General features: G+C 43.9%; 1 protein-coding gene across 1 annotated transcript; it reads left to right on the top strand.

Moving 5' to 3' along the window:
• The first annotated feature begins 5349 nt into the window (after positions 1 to 5349).
• LOC140735629 (epithelial sodium channel subunit gamma-like) lies at positions 5350 to 24517 on the top strand. Its single transcript, XM_073060895.1, has 13 exons — positions 5350 to 5457; positions 6516 to 6855; positions 9489 to 9792; positions 9927 to 10123; positions 11548 to 11651; positions 12872 to 13035; positions 15147 to 15245; positions 15327 to 15444; positions 18824 to 18902; positions 20909 to 20966; positions 22541 to 22602; positions 23270 to 23345; positions 23949 to 24517. The coding sequence occupies exons 2-13, from the start codon at positions 6536 to 6538 to the stop codon at positions 24312 to 24314; spliced, it is 1947 nt and encodes a 648-aa protein (XP_072916996.1). The 5' UTR covers positions 5350 to 5457; positions 6516 to 6535; the 3' UTR covers positions 24315 to 24517.
• Positions 24518 to 24977: the final 460 nt, after the last annotated feature.

A 24977-nucleotide genomic window follows, 5' to 3' on the forward strand; every position in this document is an offset into this window, starting at 1 on the left:
GAAGAAGAGGCATGCTGTGGTTACCGGGGATTCCATAGTTAGGGGAACAGACAGGAGGTTCTGTGAGCAGGAATGAGATTCCCGGATGCTATGTTGCCTTCTGAGTGCCTAGGTCCAGGATATCTCAGATCGACTCCTTAGCATTCTTCAGTGGGAGGATGAACTGCCTGAGATTGTGGTCCTTGTAGGAACTAATGACATGGTTAGGACGAGTGATGAGGTTCTGCATAGGGAGTTAGGTGCTAAATTAAAGGGCAAGACCTCCAGAGTTGTGATCTCAGGATTGCTACCCACACTACATGCAAGTGAGGCCAGAAACAGGAAGATTATATGTTTTAATACTTGGCTAAGGATCTGGTGTAGGAGGGAGGGCACAAGATTCTCAGATCCTTGGTCTTTCTTTTAGGGAAGATAGGAGATGTACAGAAGGAATGGTTTGCACCTGAACTGGAGGCGCTAATATCTTTACAGGAAGGTTTGTTAATGCTGCACGGTGGGGTTTAAACTAGAGTTGCAGGGGGATGGGAACCAGAGAGCCAGAGCAGTGAGTGGAGAGGTTGTGGAGGCCGATGTTGGTAAGATTTCAGACCAAGTTAGCAATCAAAAGGTTGAGCATGGTATGACAAAACCGAAAAGGGTGAATACAAGACTGAAGGTGTTGTATCTGAATGCATGCAGTATACAGAATAAGGTGGATGAACTTGCAGCACAGTTGTAGATTGGCAGGTATGATGTTTGTAGGCATCACGGAATCATGACTGAAATATTATAGCTGAGAATTTAATGTCCAAGGATACACATTGTATTGAAAGAATAGGCAGAAAGGCAGAGGGGCCAGAGTGGCTCTGTTGGTAAAGAAATGAAATTATATCATTAGATAGGGGTGACATAGGGTTGAAGGTGTTGAATCATTGTGGATAGAACTAAGGAACTACAAAGGTAAATAGAACCTACTGGGAGTTGTATACAGACCCCCAAACAGTAGTATGGATGTAGCCTACAAATTACAATGGGAGATAGAAAATGCATGCCAAAAGGACAATGTTACAATTGTCATTGGGGACTTCAATATGCAGATAGATTGGGAAAATCAGGTTGGTGTTGGATCCTAAGGGGGACATTTCCAGAATGTCTATGAGATGGCTTTTTAGAGCAGCTCGTGGTTGAGCCCTCCAGGGGATCAGCTATTCTGGATTGGGTGTTGTGCAATGAGCCAGAATTGATTAGAAAGCTTAAGGTAAAAGGATCCTTAAAGGAAAGTGATAATAAGTTGATCAAATTCACCCCGAAATTTGAGAAGGAGAAACTAAACTCAGATGTATCAGTATCACAGTAGACAGACATGAGAGAGGAGTTGGCCAGAATTGATTGGAAAAGAACACTGGCAGGGATGACGGCAGAGCAGTAATGGCTGAAATTTTTGGAAGCAATTCTGAAGGCACGGAATATCTACATCCCAAAGAGAAAGCAGTTTTCTAAAGGAAAGATGACACAACCATGCTAACAAGAGAAGTCAAAGCCAAATAATAGGGCATATAATACAGCAAAAATTAGTGGGAAGTTAGAGGATTGGGAAGCTTTTAACAACCAACAGAAGGCAACTAAAAAAGTCATTAAGAAGGTAAAGATGGAATACAAAAGTGAGTTAGCCAATATTAAAGAGGATACCAAAAGTGACTTCAGATACATAAAGTGTAAAAGAGGTGAGAGTGGATATTGAACTCCTGGAAAATGATGCTGGAGAGGTAGTAATGGGGGACAATGAAATGGCAGATGAATTGAATAAGTATTTTGCATCTGTCTTCACTGTGGAAGACACTAGCAGTACGATGGAAGTCCCAGCTGTTAGGGGCATGAAGTGTGTAAAGTTACCATTACTAGAGAGAAGGTTCTTGGGAAACTGAAAGGTCTCAAGTTAGATAAGTTACCTGGACCAGAAAGACTCTTGATTGGTCAGGGCATGAAGGTATATAGATCTTTGTATTTTCTCTCTGTTTAGAAAATAGTCACCCCTTTAATTTCTTCTACCAAAGGGCATGACCATACACTTTCTGACACTGTATTCCATCTGCCACTTCTTTGCCCAGTTTCTTAATCTGAGTCCTTCTGTAGCCTCTCTACTTCCTCAAAACTACCTGCACTCCATCTATCTTTGTGTTGGCTGCAAACCTTGCCACAAAGCCATCAATTCCATCATCCATATCATTGACATTAAAAGAATCAGTCCAAACACAGACCACTGTGGAACACCACAAGTCATGAGCAACCAACCAGGAAAGGCTCCCTTTATTCCCACTCTTTTCCTTCTGCCAATCTGCCACTGCTTTATCCATGCTAGAATCTTTCCTGTAATTGCATGGGCTCATAGCTTGTTAAGCAGCCTCATGGGTGGCACCTTGTCAAAGGCCTTCTGAAAATCCAAGAACACAACATCCACCGATTCTCCTTTGTCTATCCTGCTTGTTATTTCTTTAAACAATTCCAACAGATTTGTCAGGCAAAATTTTCCCTTGAGGAAACCATGTTGATGACAGCCCATTTCATCATGTGCCTCCAAGTACCCCTAAACCACATCCTTAACAATCGATTCCAACACCTTCCCAACCACTGAGATCAGACTAACTGGCCTATAGTTTTGTTTCTTCTGCCTCTCTTCCTTCTTGAAGAGTGGAGTGACATTTGCAGTTCTCCAGTTTTCCAGAACCATTCCAGAATCTAGTGATTCTTGAAAGATCATTACTAATGCCTCCACAATCTCTTCAGCCACCTCTTTCAGAACCCTGGGGTGTACACCGTCTGGTCCAGGTGACTTATCTACCTTCAGACCATTTAGTTTCCTAAGAAAACCTTCTTAGTAATGGTAACTTCACACACTTCATAACCCCTGACACTATCTTCTACAGTGAAGACTGGTGCAAAATACTGATTCATCTGCCATTTCATTACTCCATCTCCAGCATCATTTTCCAGCAGTCTGATATCCACTCTCGTCTTTCTTTTATAACTTACTGTATATATCTGAAGAAACTCTTGGTATCCCCTTTAATGTTAAAGAGGAAAACTTTCGTATTCCATCTTTACCTTCTTAATGACTTTTTAGTTGCCTTCTGATGGTTTTTAAAAGCTTCCCAATCTTCTAACTTCTCACTATTTTTTGGTCTATTATATGCCCACTCTTTGAATTTTATGTTGACTTTGACCTCTTGTTTGCCACCATTGTGACATTTTGCCTTTAGGATACTTCTTCCTCTTGGGGATGTATCTATCCTGTGCCTGCTGAATTGCTTCCAAATATTCCAGCTATTGTTGCTCTATCATCATCCCCACCAGAAGTTCCTTTCCAATCAGTTCTGGCCAACTCCCCCCACCCCCCATGCCTCTGAAATTCCTTTTACTCCACTGTAATACTGAAACATCTGACTTTAGCTTCTCCTTCTCAAATTTCAAGGTGAATTCGATGATCACTTGCCAATAAGGGTTCCTTTATCCCAAGCTCTCTAATCAATTCCATTTCATTGCACAAAACCCAATCTGGAATAGCTGATCCTCCAGTGAACTCAAATGTGAGCTGCTCTAAAAATCGGCATTTTAGAAACTCCTCCTCTTGGAATCCAGGAACAACTTGATTTTCCCAATCATATCGAAATCCCCCATGACTAATGTAACATTGCCTTGTGCCATGCATTTTCTATCTCTCATTGTAACTTATAGACCACATCCTTACTACTGTTTGGGGATCTGTATATAACTCCCAGTAGGTTCTATTTACCCTTTCAGTTCCTTAACTCTATCCACAATGGCACAACACTTACCAACCCTATGTCACCTCCTTCTAATGATTTACTTTCATTTTTTACCAACAGACCCATGCCACCCCATCTGCCTTCCTGCCTGTCATTTCGATATAATATGTATTATTGGACATTAAGATCCCAGCTACAGTATATTCTTCTTTTGGCCATGATTCAGTGATACCTACAACATTATACACAACAATCTGTAACTGTGCTACAAAGTCATTGACCTTATTCCATATTCTGCACATATTCAAATATAACGCCTTCGGTCCTGTGTTCATCCTTTTCAATTTTGTCGCCTTTTACATTGCAGCTCATCCTGTTGACTACACTCCACCCTATCAACAGCTTCACCTTGCTAGGTGTCTCACTACACATTACCTGTTTGTAAACCAACTTCCTCATCTTCAGCACTATCACTCGGGTTCCTATCCTCCTACTAAACCCGCCTGAACATCTCTAGCCAACCTGCCCACAAAGACATTGGTTCCTCTCAGGTTGAGGTGTACAGGTCATACCTTCCCCAGAAGAGATCCCAAGGATCAATAAATCTGAACCCTTGTCCCCTGCACCAGTTCCTCAGCCACGGATTCACATGCCAGATCAACCTTTCCTTACCCTCCCCGGCGCGTGGCACAGGCAGCAATCCAGCGATTATTACTCTGGAGGTCCTGTTTCTCAGCTTTCTACCTTGCTCTCTGAAATCTCTCTTTGGGGACCTCCTCAGCTTGTCTACCTATGTCATTTGGTACCAATATGTACCAAGAATTCTAACTGCTCACCTTCACCCTTGAGAATGCCATGGCACGATCCGAGACACCCTGGCACAGGGACACAGCATAACATTGTGTGTGTGTGTGTGTGTGTGTGTGTGTGTGTGTGTGTGTGTGTGTGTGTGTGTGTTACTGTCGGAGTTTTCCGGCGCTCGGTCCTGCTGCGAAGCTGACGGTCGGCCATTAGGGAGCAGCAGGACTCTGGCTTGTCTGAGGAACACGGGGCTGCTTCTGCCGAGCTCACCTCCACCTCGCTCGGCCTGCTCTCCGTTGCGGATTCAGTGGGGTAAAAAAGAAACGCTGACACGCTGTATTCAATAAACAATCTTTATTCGACCCGGAATTTATTGTGCTTTACGATATTGATTATTGATTGGGTGTTAAAATCGGCGTGGGTTAGCACACGATGGGTGCAGGCTTACTGTCAGCGGCGCTACCCCTCACTCCAGCTTTAAGCCGCCCTGTCACCTACAATGTATGAGGAAGGACAGCTGAGGAGTTCGGGCGTAGACCCTCCTGCTGTTCAGGTCTCAGACCAAAGCCAACATAATAACAGGTAGAACCTGTACCAATGTTTGTCCCTGTATTATCCCATGAAGTGGTCGAACGGGTCCCTCGTTTGTAACATCAATCACTATTTAATAACTATGGAAAACAATACACACTGGCCTTGCAAATGTTCTCCACACCCCTCAACTACCTGCACGTTTTCTTTGCTCTCTCGGTTTCCCTGACCAATAGATCAATCAATCAGAGAACGTAAATCAGCTGTCAGCGGAGACAAATCCAACCCCCTCCCCTTGTTGTGAGACTGGTCGCGGCTGAGAATCGGATGCAGTCTCGCACCTAGTTCAGCTGCAGCTCGGTGACTCGCGCTCCCTACACAGGTAGGTCAAACCCTTTAATGTACGAGTTGATCTCCATCAGAAAGTCATTTAAACTAAAACAACATTGGAAAAAGAACATAGTGGGATAGAATAAACTGAATTTATTGGTGAAATTTCGATACTAAATTAATGAAAGCGTCGTATCTGATTCCCAAGAGTTTCTGTAGATGCTGGAAATCTTGAGTAACACGCACAAAATGCTGAGGGTCTCGGCCCGAAACGTTGTCTATTTTCGTCCACAGATGCTGCCTGACTTGCTGAACTCCTCCAGCATTGTGTATGTGTTACTCGATTTGAATGATTTTTTTATGAATCAAAGAGTAAGCGGCCGATAGTAGGCGATGGGATCTGAGGAAACCCAGATATGCTGGGAGCCGATGGTCTGGAGTTTAAAAAATATATCTAAATGATCCAAGAATCTAAGGAATGAAACACTTTTTAAAGGGAAATTAAATCTCTTCCCCCCCCCCCCCCCATCCCACCAGAATTTGGAGAGTTGAACAATTCTAATTAAATATTTAAATTGATTTGCATATAGAAAGCAGTTGAATATATTTTTTAAAGGTTCATCTTTTTCATTCCTGCTGTTCCGGATCCCATTTTTCTTTCCGCCTCCTAATGGGTCCCACAATTTTTGGCCACGCTTGCTTATTCTCTGGAAGTGTGGCGCTGATTGTGATTTGCCCCGTTGTTTCCTTGATGCCGGCTGCCGCTTGTATCAGGAATAACACCAGTCAAACGAAGAGGCGAGCCGGCAGTCCTGTTGTACATCGCCACCGATTTCACTCACTGAGAGGTGCTCGGAGTCTCTGGCCCCCTTTCCTGGGTGAACAATCAAACTCGGGGGAAGCAACATCTACACTGTACAGCCGGGGGAAAGGGAAGAGTGTACGACTGAGGGGAGGGGGCGAGACTGCATGTGTGACAAGGCAATAAGATACAACAATTAGGTGGGGAGGGGAGGGGAATGAAGTGAGTGGGAGGGAAGGAACATGAGGCAGTAAAATGCAACTCCGCTCGCACTTCCCGTCCAGTTTTAATGCCTCCTCCTGTGCCAGGGCGCTGCTGTGAAGGCACCATGGAATCGGAGGCAAAGCGACTGAAAGAGAAGATCAAGGAGAAGCTGCCAGTGACGGGGCCACAAGCAACAAGCATCTATGAGTTGGCACGGTGGTACTGCTACAACACCAACACCCACGGCTGCCGCAGGATTGTGGTGTCTAAAGGCCGGCTGCGCCGGACAATCTGGCTGATCCTGACCCTTGGTGCCGTGGGGATCATTTTATGGCAGTGCGCTCTTCTCATCGTCTCCTACTACACTGCTTCCGTCGCCATCACCGTCCAGTTCCAGGAGATTCCCTTCCCTGCCATCACCATCTGCAACATGAACCCATACAGGTCAGTTCCCCACGCCCTCCGCAATTCCCAGAAGAAAGACCTCCCTGTTCAGCGGCCCCCTTCAGCATCTCCCAAAGTCAGTGAAGTAGCTTTTGAAAGCGGAGTTACTGCGCGAATCAGGGTACCAGGCATATGCAGAGCAAGATCCCGTAGAGATGATCCATTTCAGCCCACTTATGGTTGCGGTATAAACATTCGCCGAACTATTGGCTGACTCCGGTTGTTTGTATACCGCCGTGGGGTATTTTGGATCGGGGGGGGGGGGGGGGGAAGGAACAAACGAGAACTCAGTTTTGCATCGCATTCAAAAGCTGGCATCTCCGACAGTGCAGCTCTCCGTGGCACTGGGAGATTCTGCCTGGGCCCACAATTACAGAAAGCCATTCAGCACACACAATGCCGAAGGAATTCAGCAGGCCAGGCAGCATCGATGGGGAAAAATACAGTCGACGTTTCGAGCCGAGACCCTAGAAATTCCATTCTCCTACTTCCTCCCTTTTGTACTCTTTCCCAGTTTAACGCCAGATGTGCGAAACCGCTGGAATTATTACCAGAGAAGTACTTGTAAAATCCACGTGACCTCATGAAAGGAGGATAATATTTGACAATGTTGTTAGAATATTTGGATGCTATAACCATTACTACGGATAAGGGAGAAGCAATAGAAGTTATATCATCTACGCATGTAATTGTTTAGACTTTTTAAACCATTATATAATTGGATTTTATTTCAACAATGAGACATGAAAATGAGCTGTCCGGGGTGAATTTGCTTCACTTTGGAAATTCCACCGCTGATGCTGTCCACCATTGCAAACACTTACGAGGGAAATGAGCATATTAATAGCAAACACAAAGTACACTGCAGATGCTGTGGTCAAATCAACACGTACAAACAAGCTGGATGAACTCAGCAGGTCGGGCAGCATCCATTCAAATGAGCGTATAATAGCATCAAGCCAATTGGTAATTAACAGAAGCGATGTTGTTAGGCACAGCAAAATCCAATATCTACCCGGAGGATGAATAATTTGCCTTCGTCGTCAGCCCCTTCCTGCATTGTGTGCACTCAATCTCAATCATCCCCACCTGTTGACCAATGCCCTTACTGCGGTGGCAGTCCGCTATCGTGGCGGCAACCAGCGATCGGAAGATCGTGGTTCAGTCCCCACCGCCGTCTGTAAGGAGTTTGTACGTTCCCTCCGGGTGCTCTGCGTTCCTCCCACATTACAAGGATGTACGGGTTGGGTTTAGTGAGCTGCTGGCGTGCTATGTTGACACCAGAAGCGTAGCGACCCTTCCTCACAGGCACAGCACAATCCTCGCAGATTTGATTTGATGCAAACGATGCATTTGAACGTATGCTCTGATGGTTCAAAGTACATGTGACAAAATAAAGTTCATCATTATCTTTATCTGCATTTGAACTATCAGGACTCTGCCAGTTCGCCAATTTACAAGGATGTTGCCCTGACTGGAGGAGCTGAGTTATAGAGGAAAGATTGAGTAGGTTAGAAATTTATTCCTTGGAGCATAGAAGATTCCGAGAAGATTTGACCAAAGTACTGTATACAAAATTGAGGGGTATAGATAGGGTAAATGTAAATGGGCTTTCTCCTCTGGGGTTTGGTGGGACTACAACTGGAGGTCATGGGTTAAAGGTGAAAAGTTTAAGGAAAACATGAGGGGAAAGTTCTTCACTGAGGGTTGTGAGAGTGTGGAATGAGCTTCCAGTACAAGTGGTGCACGTGAGCTCGATTTCAATGTTTAAGAGAAGTTTGGATAGGTTCATGGATGGTAGGGGTATGGAGACTATAGTCCTGGGTGCAGATCAATTGGGAATAGGCAGTTTAAATGGTTCAGCATAGACTAGATGGGCCAAAGGGCCTGATTCTGTGCTATACTTTTCTATGACTCTTCATTTCTTCCATGGTATTCTACCCTCTCCTATCAGAACACCCCCCCCCCCCAGCCTTTATCTCTTTCACCTATCAACTTCCCAGCTTTTAACTTCACCCCTCCCCCTCTCCCGGTTTCACCTATCACCTACCACCTTGTACTTCTTCCTCCCTTCCCCCCACCTTCTCGCTCTAACTTCTGATCTTTTTTCCAGTTCTGTGGAAGGGTCTCAGCCAGAAACATCTACTGTTTTGTGTTTTTGTGTGTATGTGTGTCAAATTTTTGGTCTGCCAGGAATTTAGGGATGGGGCTGAGGGTGGGAATTGGAGGCGAGATGGAGTAATAATCATGATCTCGCTGAAAATGAAGGAGACTGTTGAGCAGATAATGCTCCCCGTCCATTTCTTAAGCTGCGATGTTTAGTAAATGCGGGAACCCGTCACTGCGGGCCATTGTTCCCCATGGTTCTCCACCATTTCATGATTGGAGGGTCGGTGGCAGAGGTTAAATGCTTTGACTAACACCTGATCAAGGTGTATATTGGCGAAAAATACAGTAGGAAGCACAGAAATTCTCAAACAATTGTCATAAAAGATGTGCTGTATTTCTGAAGGTGTCTTCCTTGTCAATAATGTGACCATGAACTTCCTAGAAAGGTCCTACTTGAATTCCTTCATACACACCCAGAGCATGGCGGTTATCATTGCCCCGGGTTTGCTCCTGTCTCTCCACAGATACACTGCAACGAGACATCTCCTTGAGAAACTAGACCAGGAGACGCAGATTGCCATCAACGAGCTTTACCACTTCAACACTTCCAACAGCAGCCAATGGCGAGCTCGGCGAGACACCACCGAAAGCCAAGGGGGCGGATTTTCCAACAGTATTCCACTGCTGCGGGTCAAAGTGGGCCAGGATTACACCATCCTGTCCGACCTCATTACCAAGAGGCAACACAGGATGAACGGGACATTCCAAACCCGATCGTTCGGGGGCAGCCGCACCCTGAAACCGAACAATGTGATTGGCTTCAAGTTGGTGAGTCTGACACGTAGGGAAGTGCCAGATCCTGTGCATCAGGATCTGCGGAGGACATCTTGGGCACTGGAAATTAGCTGGATAGTGACCTTGTATTGCAGGTTCTCTTATTTCTTCTTTCTCTCCCGGGGCAGTGCGAGAAGAAACACGATGAATCTACCTGCGACATCTATACATTCAACTCGGGCACAGCCGCCATCCAGGAATGGTATCGACTCCACTACCTCAACATTATGGCACAGGTGCCCGAACAGGCCAAACTGCAGATGGGATACTCTGCTGATGATCTCATATTATCCTGCTCGTTTGGGGGAAGAGCCTGCGATTCAAGGTTAATGCAGACTAAAATATCCGGCCGTAACTAACTGGAAAAAAAGCAGTTGTCGCTAGGAGACGACAGTTTTTGGGTTCGCACCTTTCCAGAATGTTCCTGTGCGGAATGGTGTGGATCCACAGTGAAGGGGGGAGGGGAACGGGTAGTTTGGGGTGTCTGCACTCGAGGAGGCTCAAACAGTGTGGAAAGGACAGTTCTGAGGCAGATTCCCCCCCCACTAGAAATTGTCTGGAGGAGAGCGGGGGGAAGGGGAGTCACATTTGCGGGGGGGTGTGCAGTTCAAAGCAGACCTACAGAATGGGAGTAGCAGTTCTGATTAGCTCAATCATTGGGGGGCATTTCTGAGGCAGCCACGGCTCCCCCACGCTCAGTGCAGTGCTGGCGGGGAGGGGGGGTGCATTTAGAGAGGATAGTTCTGATGGGGCTGGGGAGGTAAATGCCGTGGAGTGGCATTAAGGGGCCCCATTACCTTTTCGGGGGGTAGTACTTGAGGTAGGGAACAGCATGATCTGAAATTCTGCTGTGTGGTCGTGTGAACATATCCGTCCGGATTGATTCATTAGGGGTTGGGTGGTGCTGCGGGCTTGTTGTACTGTCAGGTACCTGCTTACAGGGAGGAAGGGTAATAATTTTCAGTCTGTTGAAGTTGCTGTTCGATTGACTCCATCATTGTCAGAGAGCTGGGACAGAGAGAGCAACACGTACAACACGCTGGAGGAACTCAGCAGGTCGGGCAGCATCCGTTGAAACGAGCAATCAATGTTTCTGGCGGAGACCCTTCGTCAGGACTGAAGAGGGAGGAGGCAGGGGCCCTATAAAGAAGGTGGTGGGAGGGTGGGAAGGAGAAGGCTGGTAGGTGCCGGGTGAAAAACCAGTAAGATCAAGGGGTGGTGGAGGGGAAGCAGGGAGGGGATAGGCAGGAGAGGTGAAGAAGGAATGTAAGGGGAAAGCGCTATGGGTAGTAGAAGAAGGCAGAATCATGAGAGAGGTAGGCTGCTGGAGGAGGAGGCAGAGGGAAACTGGGATGGGGGAAGGGAGAAGGAGGGAATTACCGGAAGTTGGGGAATTCGATGTTCATGCCAAGGGGCTGGAGACTACCCAGACGGTAGATGAGGTGTTGAGACAGAGAGTAGTGTTTCAGGAGAACTAGGTTCACTTTATTAAACCTTACAAATTATGACATTTTATAAAGTATCAGCTCAATCCTCTATACTCTTGGGTTGTCTGTAGTCTTTGCGGGGGGGGGGGGGGCGGATTCCAAGGTTAATATCCAAGTGCACTTTGCTTCCAGCTTTCCCACGTTTGTCTCCGCCGACAATCCAGGTCCTCCGAAAGATCTGCACCTTTGATGTCTCACTTTTTTCCACAGTGACTGAGGTGTTTCCCCCCCCCCCCCCCCCCCCCATCTCTCCCCGCTGCAGGAACTTCAGCCTAATGCATCACGTGCTGCGTGGAAACTGCTTCACGTTCAACAGTGGAGAAGATAGCAGGGCTCTGCGAACCAGCAACGGGGGCAGTGAGAATGGTAAAACGAGGCGGAATTTTGACTGATAATGGAGGGTAAAGTCGAAAGACGGGAAGCAGTGTCTACAATTGGATTAGCACTGATTGGCCCCATGGACAAAGGGAGCTGTTTCTGTGCTGTACAACACTATAATTATAAAACACAAAACATTTTATTCTTCCAGTACAGCTTTACGGATTCAAAGCCTCTGGGTAAAGTCTACTCTTCACAATTATCTTCCAGATGGAAGTTAACCTTTATTGGAGGACTTGGGGAAGAGATTCCACTGTACTCTGGGTGTCCCAGTGCAATATTCATGGCTCTGTCTTGGTGGAGAATGCCCACGATCCTGTGTCCTTGTGTGACTTCACTCTTTAGTATGCCCCCCCCCCCCCACCCCCAGGATGTGGTGTTTCACAATCTTCAAGTCACGACATGGGTTTTTAACAACGAAAACAGAAGCAGGAAAATGCTATTCCACCCTTTGCATTTGTTCCACCTTTCAATGCTATCTTTCTGAGCATTTGGTAGCCTATTCCCACTTTTGTCCCACATTCTTTGATCCACTTGCCTTGTAGGAAACTTTCCATCTCTTTCTTGTGCTTATTACATGATTTCTACACTTCACTCCAAGTTCTTTTGTTGGGGTTGTTTATATAAAAAAAAATGCAGTTACTTGAAATCTGAAGTCAAAACAAATAATGGTGGAGATTTTCAGCAAGTCTGATATCATATGTGGAAGGAGAATGTGCATTAAATCCTGGGTTGGTAATCTTTCACTAGAATTGGGAGTTACGTGCCAGACTAAATTTTTAGCACTTACAGAAGCAGTAGAATTCAAGAAGAGGTGGAAACAACAGAAGGGATATCTGTGGTGGAAGGTTGATCGAAGTGAGAGTGATATTGAGAAAAGTCAAATAACGGGTTTCAATGGAAATACAGAATTGCTATCCGAAGTTGTTCAACTCTGAAGTGAGATACAAACTAAAGACAGAAAATATTGGAAATTATAAACTGGTCAGCTCACTTTTCACTAGCAGCATTTTAGCCTGAGATACTTTCATCAGATCTGATCTGATAAGGCATAAGGAATTTCCAAGTGAAAGTCAATGTTTTACTGTTCGTCAGAGCTTGCTGTGCGCAGTCAGCCACCATATTTCCTACTTGCAACATGGCTGTATTTATTGGCTATAAATTGACCACGATGTCTCAAAAGTTGGCTTTCCTCTTCTCTTTCACAGGCCTGAAGATGACTCTGCATGTGGATGAGGATGAGTATAATCCATACCTCGTCACTTCAATGGGAGCCAAAATTGTCATTCATGATCAGAACGAATACCCCTTCATTGAAGATGTGGGGATTGAGATTCAGACAGAAACCCAAACGGCCATGGGCCTTGAATTGGTAATCTTCCCAATGGGAAACACTCCATCACAACTAAGCAGAGCTGATGGTCAAGGTCCAAGCAAATCTCACAGTACTCAACAAACTCAATTTTAGCATGCAAATGTGAGGTCCTCTGTTTTGAATACAAAAGTAATTGAACAGAATACTTTTTAAATAGTGAAAGTCTAGAAAATGGTGAAAATCCAAGGAGACCTGAGGATTAATGGAATTTATGCCTGGAACACCAGATAATTGAAGTTGGGCTACAGCTATTCAACATTGTAGTTGGATTTTATCTGGATTAGGCATCTCATTTTTATGATGGGAGTGCACATGAGTTAACTTGGATTAGATTCTGTTATACTTGGCTGGATTCTGCATAATTTAGCATGTTTTGATTTAAGTTTTCAGTTCATTAAGCAGAATTGATAGATAAGCTAGAAGTTGATAAGTCTAAGACTAAGGGGCTTCAGTCTAAAAACGAGTTGAACAAAGAAGTTGGGAAATATTTCAATATGCAGGGGATGGCGGAAACATGGAACTTTCTTCCTCAATTGGCAATTGAATCTACATCATTTTGGTATTTAAAATCTGAGATTGGTGGAGTTTTGTTTATTAAAGGTTTATAGAGAAATGATACATGGAGTTGGATAACAGATCCCTTTTGGTTGGGTTGATTGACAGAATAGGCTCAAGGGGGTAAATATGCCTGTTCCCATATTCTGAAAGTGAATAGATAGTTGGGGAGATGATGCAAGTTTTAAGGGGATAAGAATTGATTGGTGCATGGGATTGAGAATGGAGGAATCTGGTTAGGTGAGTTTGAGATGAGGAGAATATTGTAGATGTGAGTCAGATCTGTAACCTAGTGATTTATGGCAGGTCTGTGTACAGAGACACAATGCAGTTTCAAATTCCTGCTGAACTTCCAATGAAATGGCACATAGTAAGAAAGTAAGATTTTTTTTGCACTATATTTTTTCTTTTGTATATACAGTGGATTCCAGTCAATTGGGACGTATTGGGACCAGTACATTTTGGCCCAATTAAGTGGCTGCCCCAGAAGTTTCATGGAAGTAGCTAAAAGGCATTATAAAGACAATCTACTGTTTAACTGAGTAATAACTGATGTGTTTAAATGAAATATACAGTAAAACAAACTAGAACACTACCAAAACTATTGGTGGCTGTCCATCATATTTGACAATGACAGGAAACTTGTGCGGAATGCCATTGCACTGGGCAGTTCCACTCCCTCCCAGAAGTCTGAGTCTAGTGGGATGAACAGATGTCACAACTGGATTTTTCCCTGGTTGCTGTGGATGACCATGACATCTTCTGTGCCTTGTCATGCCCTTTGCTGCCCCTGAGCATTGCAGAAGGGTCTTTCTGGCCATTGGATCTCACTGTGTAGATCCCTTCTACCCAGTCCGCCAGAGCTGACTTCACACGCTCGGACAGGCATGTCCTGATCTTACCGGGCTCTAAGCTACCTTCACCTCATATAGCCAACCTGATGGAGCAGTATACTGCAGTGGGGCTTGGAGCCACAGGTGAGAGCAGAGTGCCCGGTGGGGACCAAAGGTAACATTCAAGATACTTCCAAGTTCTTCACAGGTCCTAATTTGTTGAAATAGTGAAATCGTTTCATTTCCACAGCCAGCCGTTTCTGGTATTTCCATGTCTGAATGATTGAAACAGCAGCGAGCAAAAGAGTTCTGAATTGCTCACTGCTTATTTCTCACAACTATCTGACAAAAATCACTGCTTTTGAACACAAACACATGCAGCTGATGCTATTTTAAAACTGTTTGGTCTATGCACAGTGTAGTAGTGTCTAACAGGCACACGGTGGTTGTGACTGATGCTAGTTAGAAAACGTTTGGCAATCATCTCCTGCCTCAATTAAGCAGCATATTGTCCCATATAAACAGCTGCCCTTACTAACCGATGGCCTAATTAACTGGAATCCACTGTATTTTTATTATGCATAAAATTTATTTTGAAATAAAAATCGGATAAACTGAGCAACCTTCACCAATTGCAAGGCTTACAATAATTTACATTGGCTGCCGTTTGTCTCTTGCAATGTATTACTTTCCAATGAATCATTTCTGTTGATGTTTCAGACTGTATTGCAAAGACTGGGTAGTCCGTACAGTGACTGTACAATGGACGGGCTGAATGTGCCAGTGGCAAATCTCTACAACAAAAGATACACTTTACAGGCAAGACTTCAGCCCACTTGAAATCATCAACTGGGAATAGAGAGAGCAGACTAATCCAGTTGACTCCTTTTGTACACACAGATGTGTCTACACTCGTGCTTTCAGATGGAAATGGTTCGATGCTGTGGGTGTGCCCATTATGAGAAGCCACTACCTGCCGAAGCAGAGTACTGTGATTACGCAAAGTTCCCAGGCTGGAGTGAGTTCACACTTCCTGCTGATCAATATCTATATGTCTGCAGCATCCAAAGATTACCACAGTGATTTGCTGCTCCATAGATAAACAGAGTAGGCATTTTATGCATAGCAGGATTGCACGAATTACAGGGAGTCTCACCTCCTGACAGAAAAGCATGGGGTAGTATCATTAACACAAGAAAGCCTGTAGATGCTGGAAATCCAAAATCGCTCACACTCACACACACCACCCCCCCCCCCCCACCCCAGGTCAGGCAGCATCTATGGAAATGATTAAGTAGCTGATGTTTTGGGCTGAGACCTTCAGAGCTGTCCTGAAGAAGGGTCTTGGCCTGAAACATCAACTATTCATTCATTTCCATAGATGCTGCCTGTCCTGCTGAGTTCCTCTGGCAATTTATATGTTTTACTAGGCAGTATCATTTATGCTTGGAGACTTCAGTCTAGAAAGTGATCACTGAATTTACATCTCTACTCAGTCTTCAGTCATGACCTCAGATTGACAAGTACCTATGACTCCCTCTCCAAACCCTACCTCCCTGTACAAACTCAATGTAAGCTGGAGGAAAGCAGCTCTCTACAGTTGTCTGGACGCAACAATGATTTCAGATAATGATTCCAGTATTCTACTTTCTATTTCCCTTGATTTATTTGTATTCTCTTTTTCCTCCCATTGACTCATTCTCACTTTGCATCATCACATTTCTGTCATTTATTCTTTCACCTACTGTAATGTCTCTTCAAACATGAAACATGCCGTTCTCTTTCCACGTGACTGTGAAGTTGGCCAGTGGAGTCGACTGGTGTACTTGCCTCTTAAGCCATGTGACAATCTCATGGAATGTATGACTCCCATTTGGAAGGAAGTATTTAAAAATGCATTCTCAATAAGCTAACTGAGCCTAAAATTATGTACTGTGAGAGGATTTTAAAAGTAGTAAAGCAAGAGATGGATGTAAAAGCAAAACCCATCAATTTCACTTCACAGAGTGAGCACAGCTATGCTCAAATTGGGAACAAAGCACTTGGAAAAGCAACTGAAATCAATAAATTCCATTAGTTTCTACTAGGTAGAGCCTTTACCCCAGCAACAGATCGTAAGTAATTATTAGTAGGTCCCACATCAGCAATATCTACTAAGGTGCCCAATCATTCTCTCAGTATCACCGCCATCATCATCATTGTTATGTGCTGTTTTGTAGTTTGCCGTTGCTCCTTCTGGGCAGTACCTTTATAAGACGGATGTCCCCAGCCATTACCTGTACTCTCCAGAGACTGTGATCACATAACCAGGACTTGTGATATATACCAGCTGCTCATATGACCATCCATCACCTGCTCCCTTGGCTTCACGTGACCCTGATCGGGGTGGGGAGAGCTAAGGAGGTGCTACACCTTGCCCTAGGGTGATCTGCAGGCTAGTGGAGGGAAGGAGTGCCTTACACCTCCTTTGATAAAGATGTATCTCCACCCCACCACCCAGTCTGAGTCATTTTGGATTCCAGTGAAGTTCCCATTGCCTGCTTTTTCTCTCGGTATATGTGTGTTTAAAATGTCGTCAATCAGGACTTTCAAGAAATTGCCATCGTGATCCAGAACGAGTCAGTTTTGGATTGTATGTGTGAGCATTGAAAGATGGACAGAATTAGAACAGTGTACAAAAACTAAAACTATTCCATAATTATCATAGTCAATTGTTGAGTGAATTCCAAATTTTGAACCATTTGATCATGAAGATCCAATGTAAATTTCAGGAAATGACAGAACAAACCCAAGAAGGGCTGGCAAGGAAACCGAGTTGCCTTTGAGATAAAAATAGAAAATGGTGAAAGTAATTAGCAGATCAAGTGGGGTTTCTTGAGTAAAAAATAATTAAAGTTTTGATCTAATAACCTTTAATCAGAACAGCATTAAATTTGTATCTATCATAATTTGATGCCAGCAAAATGATCAGGAAGACTCTGAAATCTAGACTAAGCTAAATTTAAAATTGGTACACATTAAATCTATTCAGAATCAACAAGATGAAGGACCTCTACTACCTGCCTGTGTTGTACCACAGTGCAGTCCGACAATGAAAGTTGATGACAAAATCCAGAGAATTGGAACCCTTTCCTTATCTTGAGAGTCATCTCTTGGCAAAGGGAATCATTGATGATGAAATTTTCCACTGCCTTCAATGCAGCAGCATATGTTATGTTGATTGAGAAAAGAGTAATTCAAGATTATGACTTCAGACTCGACATAAACCTTATGATCTACCAGGCAGAAGTGATCCCTGTCCTACAGATGTCTCTGTGATCTGGACCGTGCAGAGGGGCATCACAAGGCAACAGAAACCACCACCCATGCCGGTTCAGCAAAATCCCCCAAATTCATTGGAAGGATAAACAAACAAAAGTTAGTGAGCTCTCTCCCAGATCAGCTGACTTATTTCAGTTATGAATATTCTGATGAATTTGGAGCGTCTTGTTGGGATGGCATTGGTGGTGAAAAAAAGATCTAGTGTTTCGATGACACATAACTACTCTGCCGCACCAATGGCCTTTGGGACCAGCTGGTGAAGGAAGCCATTGAAATAAAACTAGAGGGAAGGAATTTTAACAAAGACGAAAGTCTCTAAGTAAGAACTGAATTTTGATTGTAAACAAGGTGGGACAGCAGAAACCTGATTAGAAGAGGACTAACCAATCAGAAGGGATGGACTATGGGGGTATAAATACTACCAGACTAGACGTGCCCAGGCATCATCCCTAAAGAAGATGGCAGAGTTTGTCATTGAAACGTTGATTAAAAATTGATACCTGCACCCAGCTGGAAGCCCAAGAAGAGTTTATTCAGCCTTGGTGGTGTTTTTCTAGTGACTTGTGATCCCCAGCAATTAAGCATTATTATACCCTGTTGATTATGTTACACTAATCGTGTTGATCATATGCCTGATGCTGAACTTCCAAATCAAAGTTGTCTGATTTGGAAGTTCATCAGACACCTTTGATTTGGAGAAATTGAATTGGTTTACTATGATCACATGTACCACGGAACAGTGAAAAGCTTGACCTGAATATCATTCATTACAAAAGTGCACTGAGGGGGTGCAAGGGAAAAAAATAAGTGCAGAATAAAGTGTTACAGCTACAGAGACAGTGCAGTGCAAGAGAGTGAAGCTGTTCAATGTAAGGATGAATTCAACCAGGCTTCCTGAAGAAGTTTCTTAATCTAGATGCAGAGAATTTGGGGACACAGTACAGGAGTCAAGGGGTCATGAATAAATTCAGGTTTTTTAATAGGAAGAATAATGGAAATCTGGAAGAAGATATAATTCTGTTTAGTTATTTGATGTTGCCCACAGAGTTTAAGAAATTTCTTCTGTTTTCCTATAGTTTCCTGCTATTACAGACTGCGCAATCAATTTATTCAACAACAATTGGTTTGCCAGAAGATTTGCCGACCTGCCTGTCAGTAAGTTCCTGAGACTTGAAAATAATTTCCATTCCAACAAGATAACTCAATGAAATCCCGCAAGTTAGTTGTCCTTCTCTCAGTGTTAGTTACAGAGAGATGCACCACTATGGATTATCAGAATGTATTCTATGTGCTTCCTGTATAACAATTGTGCAGTCCATATAGATTCCTGTTAATAGTGTTCAAGCATTTCCAGCCTTTCTTGAGCCAGAGTTTAGTCATTGTTTGTCCCTCTGGAGTTATGTCCAGTAAGACTCTTGTCAACATTGCTGTTGATATCCAGTCCACTCACGTTCCCATGGAGCTGGCGATGCAGTCAAATATGCAACCAGGAATCCCAGTTAAAACTTTGTGGTGAAGTTGCCCTAAAACTAGTGTCCATCCCTGAGGACATGATGTGATTTTGTACCAGCTGCCAAAAAGAACTCCGAGTCCACTGGAACTGTGTTTAAAGATTAGCTATTTGTCATATGTACATCGAAACATACAGTGGAATGTGTTGTCTGCATCAAATCAAATCAGCAAGGATTAACACACTTTTGCTGCCAACATAGTATGCCCACAACTCATTAACCCTAACCATATGTCTTTGGAACATGGAAGGAAACCAAAACACCTGGAGAAAGTCCATGGGGTCTCAGGGAGAACGTACAAACTCCTTACAGATAGCTGCAGGAATTGAACCCTGATCTTACAGCTGGCATGGGAAGTGTTGTGCTAACTACTACAGTACTGTGCCACTCTAAATCTAGTAAGTGCTGGTCATTCTAAAACAGGGATATGTAACCCAAAAGCAAGAAAAGACATTTTCCCCAAATTTGGTCACTTACTGCCTGTTGTCATTGGCGTTTAGGGCAGCAATGAAGGTCCTCCTTGGGTTGCACACAGAGATGGGATTCTTCATTGCTGTTTCCCTATTGACTTTTTTTGACTGGTCATGGTTGTTAGTCCTGAGCTGAACCCCCAAACCTGAAGGACTGGTGGACCACTCTTAGTCTGGCCTCTACCCTTTGTCCTGTTTCGAAGGGGTGACCCTACAAAGAGCCAAAGCACAAGGCCCTGACTCCAGCCAACGTCGCTCTCCGGGTCATTGAAGCACACAAGCCTCCAAACCCTACAGCAAGGTTGTGGTCCTCTTGGGGGAAGTTTGGTCAAAGGTGCATGAATTTAGCAAATGCAATTCAACAATTACTGTAAGTAATGGAACATAGACGGTATGTAGTATTTTCCAGATAGGTAGACACAGCATTTTTAGGGAGGACTAGATATAAAAAGCAAACCAGTTGTGAAGTCTGCTCACAAGAAATGTGGTATAATAAATGCATTGAACCAGATGCTAATGTTTTAGTTGTACTATATTTAAAGGCACAAATTCTGACGTTTTCATGGCTCATCTCATTGCACCAGGAAATACCTTCTCGCTGTCCCCTCTTGTTGCGTCACTGACACCCCCCATCCCCCCCGAATAACCAGTCACCTCTAGTCTCCCTACAGACGTGTCCACTCATTGCCACTATCTGGGCTTAAATCACCCTCAATCCTACTTCCTGTAAAGTCACTGTCCCAATCAGTGCCAATACCAGCGGGGCTAATTTACAGTCAGTGTGGGTCCAGTCATTGCCAGTGCCACAATATCTCATGTACTGATATTGTTCATGCTTTTGGAGCCACTTTCCAGTCAATGTCATGCCACTAGATCTAGTTTGTAGTTAATTCTAGTGTCCAGTCATTTTCAGTTACTCTAGAGCCTGTGCTCAAACTGTGGATCATTTAAATCTCACATCCAGTTAAGGCTGAGTCCACTACCTGTGGAACATTGAGAGTCACAATAAGGGGAAGGGAGCTGGAGGGAGGAGGGGTGGCAGGGGTGAAAGTAATCCCCTAAAACCATCATCCAGTCAGCTTGATCCCTATATGACCAAGGCCTAACCCTAGTCCAATTTTTCTCCGCTTTTCGTTGGATATTGGGACATTGAGCCATGGGCTTTGTGCTTTCTCCACAGCTCTAAGGAATGGACAATGACTGTTAGCGTCGCACAGTGGCCCTCACCACCATCTGAGGTGAGCAATGCCCATGCGATTCCTGTTCCCTGGTACCTGAATCATTCTAATACCAGGTTCCAGCACGTCTGCTTGTGGGGGGGATGGAATCTGGTGAGCGGGCAAGTTAGGTGTAAAGACGCAGCAGTGAACTCATTCACGTACACAGATGTACAAGCACACACGTGCACACAGAGATATTGATCATATTCTCAGTGACATAGACCTACATTCACCCACGCACCATTGCATCGTCACTCATTCACACTCGTGTTTGCTCAATTTTGTGTGCTTACTAACTTAAACTTTCATAGGCTGTCATTCAGTCTCATTTCCTTGATTCATTCTCTCATTTGCTTCACTCATTCTCTCACAGTCCCATGCCGTACATTCATGCTCTCTTGTACTCATTCTTTCAATCTTTTACATAGAATCTTACTAAAGCTTGCACGTTTACACTACCGCTTGATCCCTCACGTTTGTACACTCCGTTAGTTACTCACTCACACTTCCCCTTGCCCGCTAAGTCACGTTCTCATTCAAGTCAAATGCTTGCCCACAAGCTTACATTCTTCGCTTTAAACTTACTCGATCTGCCTCTCTCTGTCCATCACACACTCTTTCAATCATTAGCTTTTGTCTTGCTCAGTACTGCACCCACTCAGTCTTCAATATATGTGTGCTTGTTTAATTACATATACTTGATCACTTTTTCCCTCCCTCATTTGCACTGGTTCCCAAGAATGAATCTAGTAAATCTAGAAACTATTAACTCCTAGATAAATGTGTCCCACCAGCCTCACACTGACTTTGAACCAGGCTGCAAGGAATGAATTGCTGATTGTGTTGCCCCATGTCTGATTTGAGGATCACTCTCCATGAATGATGAAGTTACCCTGCTAGTGTTAGGTGCACCTCGACATCTCAAGGACAATATCTACTGCCTGCTTCAACATGGCCTTGTTCTGCACTGCTGCCTTATTTTGTCTAAGGCGTATGGAAACGTCATCCCAGGGATTCTGTATAGAATCCTTGGACCAATCTATATCGTGGAAGTGCATCTGAAGTGTCCGAGTATCCGTGGTGTACAGACCTCTCAGTACTGGAGCCTCAGCTCTCTGATCATTTAAAGGAAAAACGAGTCAAATACCTCAGTTCTCTTTGATCAGGAGACGGAGAAAGTTTTTGTCCTGTAGGGTGAAGATCTTCACAAAGAGACATTTCCTAAATGAGAGGAGAAAACTTTAAAAGATATTATTTAATGTGTAAAAATGTAACTTTGGATTCCAAGAAGTAAAATATTCAAATATAATTGAACGGCATGACTTTGTGTACTCCATATGGATTTGAATTTCCATATATTCGTATTGGTAAGAGAGTGCATGTAAAAGTGCCCGCGCGCACACATGTATAATTTTTTTGTAGGAGACAGTGAGTGAGTGGGTCAAATTGAATTAAGTAAATTGTGAATTAGAGGACATGCAGAAGGAGGAGAGAGAAGCAACTAATTAATGGGTAGAGAGACTAAGCTAATCCATGGAGACCTCTGACTTGCTGTGATGGAATTCACTCACACCATTGTCCTTCCTCAGTAGGAGTGGATCCTTCACCTTCTGAACTGGGAAAGGAAACTCAATCGAAACCAAACACTAAGAAAGTAAGTTCTGATTTGTCAGCCTGCTACTATGCAATGTGATCATGAAGCTGAGATTCAATTAAATCTTCACTTCAGTACGTTTGATAAGAATGACCAGGAAATCCAGGAATGAAAATCACTAATGCATGGAGTTTCAAGACTGGCAACTTCATTCCTCCAAGGGGGAGAGATCAGTTCTATGGGCACTTGAAGGGCAAGGCACAGTAGGACAGTAAGTGTGCATGAACAGTTCAGCTATGGGAACATTATTCTAACACAAACTAATTGGGCAGCCGGATGAACTCTTATTACCTAAGACAGCAGGGCACACCACAAAGATTAAAAGGTAGGAGGCACAAATTTTAAGAAAGGGCTTGGTCCATTGGGATTCTATGTGTTGGAAGGGAATAGGAAGGGAGATGTTTCATTGGAATCTGAGTGATGTTTCTAAATTGGGGTCTTTTTTTCTGCTTTGCAACTACCATGCAATTTTCTCATCTACCTCACTGACTATGAGGGTCTTTGTTACATTTTAAAGTTATAAAAGCACAATAGGAATGCAAATCTTTTGCTGTGTAGTGGGAATAACAGGAGGTTTTTAGCTTATTCAGTGCAACATGTTTCATAGCAGGTTTACAACAAAGTGTACAGATTACACTGGTTCTGTGCTTTCATTTTCACTCAACAGGAATGAGTTAGCCAATCTGGCCATCTTCTATAGAAGTCTGAATCTGAGGAACATAACTGAGACAGCAGAAAATAATGTAAGTATTAGTGCTGTTGTTCCACCCCCCCCCCCCCCCCATTGGCCAGTGTTGCTAATGTTTAGCCAAGCAGAGCAGGCGGATCCTCAGATTGCCTTCCTCGAAGTTGACCTCACTGGTAAGAATGAATTAATACTTGTTAGTACCCAATCTGCTTGATTACTCATGGCAAACCTTCTTGGCAACATAAAATCATCACTTGGGTGGGTCAAACAAACTCCATTCATAAAATTACCTAGAACATGCCACTTTGAGATGATGTGTTTCATTTTAGCACGTCACCTTAAGCAGCAAGCTCACAGTTGAGTGTTGAGTATGACTCTTAACTTCCTAAATGTCCAGTCTAGATTCCGCATTATGTTTTATTGATACAGTTCACTCATAGCGAGTGGCCTTTCTCAAAAGCTGGTGTTATAATCACACAATCTCAAAACAAAAGACTCATTTGGTGAGACACATGAAATTGGAAAGAAAGCAGCACAGACAGTAGGCAGGTAATTATTACTCTCCAACAGTGGAGAGCAGGATCCAGGAATCCGATCTGAGGTGCACATTACATGCATGGATTCAGTTGTGCTAATGCCTCTGCTTCTCTGATTCTAGGTTGTCACCTTACTCTCAAATTTTGGAGGCCAGCTGGGACTCTGGATGAGCTGCTCTGTGGTTTGTGTTATTGAGATAATAGAGGTGTTCTTCATCGACATGTTCCTAATTGGTGCACGGAAAGGCATACAGACAGTTCGTAAGTGGTGGCGGAGAGAGACAGAAGAGGAGGAACCACCGACCGCCAGTAGTAGGGCTCACAGAACTTCAGTCTACATCAACGATGAAGACCCCCCAACTTTTAACGCTGCCCTCCAGCTGCCTTGCGTTCAGGCATCGGACATGCTGCCTCCCACCTACGAAACACTTCAGATGCATGCAGACTTCCTCCCAGACACAGGTGGTTTGAGGTGCTGCAATCACTGACTGCTGTATGGCAGGAATGTCGGAGGATGTCTTCAGCCTGGTAGTAGAACAAGACAGTGCAAGGAGAAGCAGATCAGTGCAGGAGGGTTAAGCTAGTTCATGGTCAGCAAGCAAGAATAACCCAGTGACTCAGAGCAAATGCTAAAAAATATATTGTCTTCTCATCTTTCTGATTCTATCTGTAATAAATGCTATTTCAAATATTTGGCAAATTAAGTATTTTTTGTCCAAACGGAGATAGTTCAATCAGCAAAACAAGTTTTTCCCTGTTTGACTCTAGTTGTGAAAAATAAAGTCACAGACTGTTTATTCTGTGTAACGCTTAGGGCTATCGGATTGTGTTTGTCTAGGGGAAAATCCGTCCACCCACCAAACCATGTCTCCCGTTTGCGTAGATGCTGTGTAATGCACACTGGTACAAACTCACACATACAATATCCGACAGCACACAATGCATGTTTTACAGATTACACTTTATAAACCTTACTGGAACTAGGTAATTAATAGCGATACAATATAAAAAGAAAGAAAAGGATGCCGAAACTTATCAGAGTTCAATCAGTTTGTGCACAACCGTTGGAGCTCAATTATCGAAGCCTTCTGTTCACCATTCGATCTTCTCCGACTTACTTGACCCGCCGCCTGGGACCAACCTCGGTGGTT

This window comes from Hemitrygon akajei, chromosome 11, assembly GCF_048418815.1.
Source record: "Hemitrygon akajei chromosome 11, sHemAka1.3, whole genome shotgun sequence".
In the NCBI taxonomy this organism is placed as follows: Eukaryota; Metazoa; Chordata; class Chondrichthyes; order Myliobatiformes; family Dasyatidae; genus Hemitrygon; species Hemitrygon akajei.

What these genes read in the sequence shown, in the direction of transcription:
- LOC140735629 (XM_073060895.1), top strand. Translation starts at nt 6,536, where the DNA reads ATGGAATCGGAGGCAAAGCGACTGAAAGAGAAGATCAAGGAGAAGCTG. An exon ending in TGCAACATGAACCCATACAG is followed by an intron (nt 6,856 to 9,488) that starts GTCAGTTCCCCA and finishes GTCTCTCCACAG; the next exon opens with ATACACTGCAACGAGACATC. An exon ending in ACAAAAGATACACTTTACAG is followed by an intron (nt 15,246 to 15,326) that starts GCAAGACTTCAG and finishes TTGTACACACAG; the next exon opens with ATGTGTCTACACTCGTGCTT.